Here is a 9,347-nt window from a genome sequence, read left to right on the forward strand (position 1 = left end):
GTTATCAAATTCTAGTTAGATTTCCCTCCCCTGCCCAAGGCTCAGAACCTGAGGTTCCCTTTCCCTCTGTTACAAGAAAGATTAACAACTGTTACAGAGGCACTAAAAAATAGAATCAAAGTGAAAGTTTTCTCATCAATACAATCAGAATTGAAAAGGAGTCAAAAGGGGAATAATTTCCTCATTTCTGACTAAATGTTATTTAAGGCAGTGTCTATATGCCTCCTAAAATGTTCTCAAATACCAACAGTGATGCCTGACCCCTACTTTTGGGAAATTGCATCATACTATAATGAGTGCCTGGTTTTTAAATCTATTGAGAAAAGAAGCTAATATCACAACATGAGAGAGATTCCATTTTCATAGAGAAAATGACCTCAGGTTTTTGTAAGTATGTTTCTCCTCAAGAGATATAAAATAATTCTGTAAAAATTTTAATCTAGCAAGTGAGGCTAAAGAACACTAGAGACCAGGGCATCTCTTTCCAAGAGAAAGTTGAGAACAGGCCAAAGATATGGAGTGGAATACACAACACCCTTCAGAGAGGTAGGACCTTAGAGGTCATTTAATGTAGATTAAAGATTAAGAGATTCTTCTCTTCCTCGGCATTCCATAAATGCATGTACAAATTTAGATGCATGAGCTTGCATATGCACAGAAATACACACATGTGCACACATACCCTACACATAGTCTCTTATCTCCCATTCCCCACAAGTGGCCATTTATCCTCCATTTGACTGTATTTGGCCCTGGAGCCTCAGCTGGCAGCTCCCTCCATGGCTGACATGAGTCCCATTGCTAAGTGAATGGCTTGTTCTTAGATTGTGCTGTGCAGATTGTCATCCCACAAAACTTCACTCATTTTCCTGGGCAGTCTGTCAGCAGGGCAGGGGTAGGGTGTACTCCACCACTCTTGGAATTTCATTCTAGAGCTATACTGTCCCATAGAACCTTCAGTGCTGATAGAAATGTTCTATAATGTTTATTCTTTGATACAGTAGCCATGGGACACCTGTGACTATTGGCCATTCCATATGTGGCTAGTGTGAATGAGGAGCTGAATTGTTCATTATACTTAATTTTAATTACATTTAAATATCCAATGTGATTGGTGGCTATTTACTGAAGAGCACAGCACTAGAGTTTTTGATAACTTCTGGATGAGTACCCCTCCCAGATGGGAGAAAACAAACTTGCCCCCACTCCTTTTATCCTGCTTCACATCATCATCATTCTATCCCCAGCCCATCAAAAGGGCAAAAATTGGGAGGGATGAGCCCATCCCCCATTCAAAATATCCCTTTCTTCACCCTCTTTTCCCTGTATTCTTCTCTTTCACTACATACCGAGGCTTCCCAGGAGGAGCCTAGAGATTTCTCTGAAGGGAGACAGAATTGAGAAGATTTGGAACTTACTGCCAAGAAGAACCAAGCAAACATGCCCCAGGAGCATGTGGACAAGCAGAGTATGAATAATGGCATTTCTGCTGTGCTGCTTTGCAAAAAGTACATATGCAATTAAGGAAGTAATGTGTATTTTCTTAGATAAAGGAATTATTGTAAATTTTTTTTAGATGTTGTAGTTATCTAAGAAAAGTTCCTTATTTTAGGGGAATGTCTGTTGGGGACTTAGGGGTGACATGCCATGATCAGTGTATGGGTGTGTGGGTGCATGTGCATATGGGTGCATGAGTACCCAAACACTGTTATAGATCATATCTACATACATACATATGTAGATATATACACAGGTAAATATATAGATTAGACAGATTGGATAGTTACATAGACATAGATACATTAAATAGATGATAATTAGAAGCATACATACATAATTACATGTATAAATAGATCATAGATAAATACATAGATTAGATGGATTAGAAGATAGGGAGATAGGAAGATAAAGATGATAGGTAGATAGAGCAAACTTTCTTAAACATAGGGGTGGGAGTATGAATGTTCATGGGAAAAACACTAACAGGAACTACTGCTAATTTAAAAAATGCTTTTATTCTTGCCAACTAGGAGCCATTTAAGGTCAGCGTGAGTAGTGGGTGGGCACAGTTTCTCCAGCCCCGGTGCTGCATTGGAGAGGCAGTGAGGCGGAGCCCAGCCAGGTCCACAGATGAAAAAGAGTCACAGGAAGGAGGAGGCAGCAATAATCTGCTTGGGCAGGATTAGGTCCTCCTCACCCTGTCTCCTTCCCAGCCTGGCCCTCCTCCCTCGTGCCAGGCTTTGCAGGGGTGGGGGGCTGGGCCAGAGTGAGGTCTAAGGGGCACCAAGACTGGTAATGGAGGCAATGGAAGGAAGGGCAAGGGTGGCAGAGCAGTACTGAATCCAGGGATCTCGGCTGCAGGAGGCAGGTAACCTACAGGGACAAAAAGAGGCTGAGTTTGCATTTGTTGCTGTCACCCCAGCCCTCAAAGTCACTGGTGGGAAGAGGGACAGACCTCAGTTCTCTCCCCTGAGGACATATATACTCAAGTCCCAATCCCATCCCCTCTTCCTGCTAAGGCTCTCAGTGATGCTAGAGACTCAGGGCCAGGGGGTTCTAGTGTCCAACCTTGTAAGTCATGCAAGGAAAGAAGAAAGCTGTGTCAAGATTTCTCGATGACCCCGACTGAAGATCCATGCCTTCTTGTAGGTCATAGAGTAAGCCCTCCCCACACTGTGCAGGAGTGAGGCCTGGCCTGTGGATTCTTACCCCAGCACGGCTTGAGAGAGGCTTGGGGTGGAGTGTCCCTCAGACACCTGTCTGGTGATGTCTCCCAGTACAACTGATAGCAGGAGGGACCCAAGGATTCCAGGGCAGGTGGGACTGCTGTGGGCACACTGCCAGGGGACTGCTAGAAAAAGTAAGAGACCCCCAGGTGTCAGTGATGGCTCCTGTTCAGCAGACCTGGGGTTCTAAGGCAGCCCCCTGCCTCTGGCTGTATCCTGTACCACTCAGGAGGGCAGCATTCACAGGGTAGACTATGAGGATGGGGCTTTTCTAAAGTGTGCAGTGTAGGAACCTGAAGCAGTCAGGAATTCTAGCTCAGGCTCACTGGGAATGGCAGAAGCAGTGAGTTCTTGTCTCCCCAGTTAACAAACACCCCTCTCTTCCTGGATACCTGTGCAAAGGTGGTCCCTGGGGAGGCACTCGGGAGAGTCAGATCCTGGGAAGCACCTACAAGGTGAGAGCAGATCCACTCAGAAGGAGTAATGGGTCTAGGGAGTGGGGAATAGTGGGGAGTAGCTGGGAGGTCCTAAGAAAGCCAGCAACTTTTGGCAGGGATGAGAGGAGAGGGATGCTATGACCCTAAACAGCCTCCTCTCTAAGGCAGAGCCTTGGGAAACGGGGAAAGAAGGACTAAATCTCAGAGATGGTAAACTGGGAACAGTGTAGGTCTGAAGAACAGAGACTCTGAATGCCAAGCATCTAACATGGCCTTGCACATGGAAGATACCGAGTAAATGTTTGGTGGATGGATGGATGGATGGATGGATGGATGGATGGATGGACGAGTGGGTGGATAGATGCATAGGTAAGTGCATGGATACATGCAAGGATTGGTGGGTAGGTGAGTGGATGGATGAAAGGACAGATGTGCAGAGAAATCACCTGAAATCTGCCTCTCCCACTTGAGCTTCTCTTGTCGGCGCCATTTGGCTCTTCGGTTGGAAAACCAGACCTGAAGGAGGGCAGAGACAGTGGACCTGGCTGTGCTCCCCACTGCCTGGCCCCTACTGCTCTCATCACATGTTCCTGGTCTAGACCCAGAGCACAGCCCTGTCCTCAGACCTGACATCCTCCCTCCCTGCTCTGGCCTTTGTTCTCTGTCCTCTTCCTCACTTCAAAGGCTTGGAGTGGGGAGGAGAGGAGAGCAACTAGCAGAAGGAGAACAAGGAGGGTCTTGTGTCTGATTTCGGCTACACAGATCTGTTTCCACCTTCTGGCCCCCTTCTCCACCTCACCAGAACTCAAAGCCTTCTCCATACAGACTCTGGATTCTTGTAGTTTGTGCCCCGTGTGTGGCAGAGCTCACTCACCCTCACCGTGTCCTCAGGCAGAGAGGTCGCAGCAGCCAGCTTCCCACGGGCCACCGAATCAGGATACTGGCCACGCTGGAACTCTGCAGAGATCGAGGCTTGCACAGTGAGGGCATGCAGAGAGGAACAAGGCCTGGGTCTTCCCCTCAGGCTCCTTGCACCGGCCACAACCCCACACTACCCTCCTCCCCAGGGCAGGGCCACCTACAGCCTCTGCTTCTCAGCCTTGCCCACAGGCCACAGGGCTTTGCCTCCATGGGTCACACCAAGCACCCTCTCACCCACTGTCTGCCCCAGCCCTGGCACCTTTCTCCAGCGCCTCAGCTTGGCCTGGGGAGAAGATAGTCCGATTCCGGTGGCCAGTCCCTGGGTGGGGACCCCGGGGAGTCTCAGAGCCACTATGGGGCGTGTGAGGAACTGGAGTTAAAACAGCTGTAAAGGCGGACAATGGCTTATGGTTGTTTGTGATAATCATTCTTCTCATCCCATGGGGTTCCCAAGCCCCTGGGGCTGTGGACAGGGGACAGTATGGGTATAAGAGCAGAGCCATGCTAGCAGGACATTCACAGCTCCTTGGAGGTTACTGCAGGGGCACTTAGGGGGAGGCACACCCAATGCCATGGTTGGGTGCATGCTTGGTGTTTGGGGAAATAGCAGCAAGGTTGGTCCAGGTTGCATGATCCCACAGAACCTGAAGGGTGCTCTGAGAAGCTGTTCTCGAGGCAGAGGGAGGGCATGGAAGGTCCAGTCCTTCCTCTTCCTCAGTAGATCCTGTGAATCTGAGGGCCAAGGGGCCTGAGTCCTGTTCCAGGACCTGCCAACGACTAGCTGGTAGCCTTGGGTAAGTCACTTCCCTTCTCTGAGCTTCAATTTTCTTCTACCAGGAGAGAACAATACTCCCTGCCGGGCCCTCCTTATTGTCTTTTTTGTGAGGGTGATCCAAGAGAGAACAAGAAAGGGCTTTGCAAACTGTAATATTCTTACATTTGTTCGGATCATCCCTGGGAGCAGTGCCAAGACCCACCTGGAGATCTGAGCTGTGCCCAGGGCAGTCTCTGGTCCTCCTGTAGTGCCCGCAGGACTCGATTGATGGAGGAGACCTGGGGGTGTTGGCGTGTGTATTGAGTGGGAAGACGGTGCGCAGACCCAGGGTTACATCCTGAGGATATTTCCCCAATAACCTTTCTCACCTCTCTCTAGGCCCACACATCATTCCCAGGGTAGCCTCCTCTCTTCCCATGCTTGCTTTTACTCTCTTGTCCCACGACCCCACTTTTCAAAAGAAAGCCCATCAGCCTTGCCTCCCCAGCCTGGGATGGTCTCATTGCCAAATAAGAAGGGGTCTTCTCCCCAGATGGCCAGGTTGCCAGCCCTGGTGCAGGCAGGAGAGAGCACTTACACTGGGAGTCTTGTCCTGGGTGCAGAGTCCTTCAGCACAGAGCTGGCGTTGGATCTCCCAAGCAAAGAGGGCAGGACACTCACCCTTTAGCTGGGCAATTCGAGCCACCACAGGGGGTGTGGCCAGACGTGGCTTGCTTCCCCCAATCCCCTTGGGCTCCAAGACACCTGTGCGGTAGTAACGTGCTAGGATCTTGCTCACACAGCCATTAGATACCTGGGTCGGGTGAGAAGCAGGGACAGATGATGGCATGATGGGCAGAGGGTGAGCGTCCCTGGGGCAGAAGGAGGCTACAAGGCAAAGTGAGACCTAATGCCCCAGGCTGCAGAGTTGAGAATTCAGCGACACCTTTGAGAGCCTAAAGATCCCTACCCCGGACCCCAAGAGGGTCTCCTAGGAAGTAGCCCAAGACCCCAAAGCCCTCCGAGTCTGCAACAGCCTCACACTTGCCTTAGGAGGGTGTTTTGTCCCTGCTTCTTGTCCCCATCACCGGGTAAACCATACTACCTTAAGGCTCCGTGAGATGTCACAGGGCCGCATCCCGCTGACTGCTAGCCGCACAATCTGCTGCCGGGTGTCCAGGGGCAGGGGCCGGCCATTCACAAAAAGGCCCCCCAGCTGATTCACACTGCTGATCCCTGGGCATAAGAAGGAGGCATCCACACATCTCCCCTCTCCCCAGCCCACCTGTGGCATGGAGGACTCTCTTGGGGAGGGTTACTCAGGCTGCTCTGGTCTGGCTTCCCATCACAGAGAAAGTCCTCCCCTGAAACTCCCCAGCTCCCACTTTCTTTGGGAGGTGGCTCATGGGTGAACCTTTGCTTTGAGGCCACTTACACTGACCCCTGTGATCTAAGGGAAGCAAGGTGGAGCAGGAAGGAAATGACTGGATGAGGCTCCCCCAGAACACCAGCCAAGGGCACGGAAAGTGGTGGAGGGAAGCAGGGCCCTGAGGTATTTCCTCCCTCCTTAAGCCAACCTGTTTTTCCCACTTCTCCCAGGTGTCTTACCATCCTGCGGCATGTTCCCGGCCAACCCTCTTCACAGAAGGGCAGGGACTGGGAAGACTAGAGAAAGGAATTCCTCCGAGGAGCTCCTTCTTTGGTCTTGGGGTTGGGTCTGCAATGATTGCAATTATTTGGGTGAAGTCTCTGGCTCATGGTGGTCTTGGGTTGTAGTGTTTTGTGATAGAGGGTCAGGTTTCTCAAATTTGCAAGCAGGTTGGCTGAGAAAATTCAAATTCTCTCTACTTATACCCTTCAGTGATGAACTAACATATCACCAGTCCAGCAGAGGACTAGATCTCTCTGGATATCCTATAAGGGTGGGAGAGAGGGTAGGAAGGCTCTCATTTCTCATACTTGCCATCATAAGAGGTCAGGGAAATAGAATAGGATTATGCTTACAAATGTTCAGGCTTTCCCTTTTACAAGTCGGCGCCTGTTGTCTCTGACCCCTCAAAAGCCTTCTCAGCCCTGGGTGATATACTTGGGCCTCCTAAGTTCAGATTCAATTGGGTCAAAACCCAAAAATCTATAATATTCTGCCCAGCCAGAAGGGGGCATCAGTGACTAAAGATCTCATTTGCTCTGGTCTGAGGCTAGAGACTAGGTTCAAGACTGCCTTCACTATCAGGCAGCTCCCAAGCTTAGTTTCTCCAAACCACCAACCACAGAGCTTTCCTCAGAGCACTTCATGGAAGGGTCTTGCTCCTGATTTTTTTCTTTTATACTCTCCAGGAAGCTCTGAGGAAACATGGGGGCTCAGCTCCACCCCTGGTCATTGAGGCTCTGGTCCCACACACTGGAAGTAAAGATGAACAAGCATGAATTCCAGGTTTCTCTTGGAAGAAACATCTCTTGACATCTTCCAACCTGCTGGGGTTGTTGGTTCCTATTAACTCTGGAGAGTTCTAGATCTTGCAGTGAAGTAGCTTCACTCTCAGAGACCAATTGTCTGGGATCACTCATTGAACTAACACTTAGGAAAGACATGTTGAAGGAAGAGAGTGAGGGGCAGGAGTGAGCAGCATGCTACCGCACAATACCTTGTGAGCACAAGAGAGTCTGACTAGCAAAGGTTGCAGATCATGGGCCACCTTGCCTTTCTTGCTTTTATCAGGGAGTAACAGGAGTAGAAACCACCTCCTTTCTCACCTGCAAACCTGGTAGGGCTGGAGGTCACCCCAGAAAATAGCTCATGAAGAGACCTTTCCTGTAATAACTATGCCATCTTGGCTCAGCTCACTAATCTGCAGTTCTTTTCTGAATAAAGTATTAACCATTTGTATATTGCTGGTTGTTCAGGATGAAGGGAGTGAAAAGAGAAGGAACAAGGTTTTTGCCCCCCAAGAGATTACAGAGCAGCCAGGAAGAGGAGACCAGCACAGGTGAAACAAGGAACCCACAGAATATGGAATCTGGAGTTGCTTTTAACTCAGTGGCTGAATTCGCTTTTACTCACTCCTCTCCAAGGAGGTAGAGACATGTTCCCCCTTCAAGCTCTCACCTTTCCAGAAAGCCAGGATAGAAGGCAGAGATCTTTCCAAAAAGAAAGCTGAGGCACAGATTGGGGTTCCCACAAATCAGGGGGCCACCCAGGGAGTAAAACTCAAGGAGGTTTAGAAGCCAGTCCCTCATTGGAAGCCAAAATTTCCAGCTTCTATTCCTGGGGTTATTTCTCTGCCCCCTACCCCTGCTTCATGTTTGTGTAATTGCCATCAAAAGAGAAGAGAGTCAAGCTGGAAATAGAAAGGGCTCTGCCAGGGCAGGGGATGTGAGCTCAGGATATCAGCCAAAACTTTGCTATGACTATGTCCCCTCTAAGTGACCAGAACTCAGAGGAGGAATGGGGACTTGGGTTCAACATCCAAACCTCAGTCAGGTCCAAATGTAAAATTCACAAACAGAAACTCCATTCCCAACAGCCACCCCACTCCTCCCCAACATTCATAACTTGTCTGATAAAAGAGCTGGTTCTCACAAGATGGGAAAGCAGGGTAGGGAGTTGGAGGGGCAGGAGAGTGCAAGGCTGCAAAGACAGAGGAGGGAAGTTGGTTTTGGCCACAGAAAGACATGGAGACAGCATGGGAGGCAGAGCAGACAATGAGCCTGCAGGTGAGCTACCTGTGTGGAGGTAAGGAGGTGGGTGCTTCAGTAGGATGATCTCAGTCTCCTATGCTGGACTCCTGAGACCCCTGCAGGCTCCAGGGGTGATGATGGTGGTCTGGTCCTAGTAACAGCCTCCACTCTGCTCCTGCTTCAGTCCTGCCAGGGGGTCCAGAGCTACAGAGAGCCCGTGCTCAGAAGCAGAGGGCAGCCTTCTGGGAGCAGCCAGTGATGTCACAGGCCATGAGCAGAGGAGAGAGGAGGAGGGAGGTGTGCATGGGGCTGACTGACACTGGCCCTGAGGCAGAGCAAACCACAGCCAATGACCCATTCTGTCCTTCCATGGGAAGTCCTCAGAGCCCACCTGGTGTTTACCTGCCACCCTCAAGCGCACCCACTCAAGGGCCAGAACTCCTGAAGGGATTGGGGAATATAGAAGATGGGGGAATTTCAGACTGTATCCTCAATGTTTTGAATGCACAGAAGCCAAGGGTGACATCTAGAACCACAGACAGCTTTCCAGCCAGAATGCACATGCTAGAGTTTGGGAGTCAATTCCTGGGTCTTGTGTATATTACTATAAAAGATAATTGGTTATATAGACTGATATCTAATACTGGCCAAGTTAGCTCCTAAATCTCTGAGAGAATGATGGTACATGTAGAAAAGCATGTGTCACATAGCACCAGCTCTCTCCACAGAGCATCTTCACCAATACTCCAGTTGGCTCCTTGACTGAGGTGACACCAAGGATGAATTTTAGAAATAGGGGTACCTTGGACTATAGAACCCTGGCAATAGTGG

General features: G+C 49.7%; 1 protein-coding gene across 1 annotated transcript; it reads right to left on the reverse strand.

Moving 5' to 3' along the window:
- Window positions 1-2,065: 2,065 nt before the first annotated feature.
- On the reverse strand, window positions 2,066-6,459 carry PAX4 (paired box 4). Its single transcript, XM_041728108.1, is given in 11 exon segments — window positions 2,066-2,358; window positions 2,360-2,373; window positions 2,710-2,851; window positions 3,119-3,174; window positions 3,610-3,679; window positions 4,038-4,120; window positions 4,344-4,469; window positions 5,062-5,137; window positions 5,437-5,652; window positions 5,944-6,074; window positions 6,447-6,459. Coding segments are annotated over 11 exon segments (1,092 nt in total). The 3' UTR covers window positions 2,066-2,193.
- Between the last annotated feature and the right edge of the window lie 2,888 nt (window positions 6,460-9,347).

Source organism: Vulpes lagopus, chromosome 13 (genome assembly GCF_018345385.1).
Source record: "Vulpes lagopus strain Blue_001 chromosome 13, ASM1834538v1, whole genome shotgun sequence".
Classification (NCBI taxonomy): domain Eukaryota; kingdom Metazoa; phylum Chordata; class Mammalia; order Carnivora; family Canidae; genus Vulpes; species Vulpes lagopus.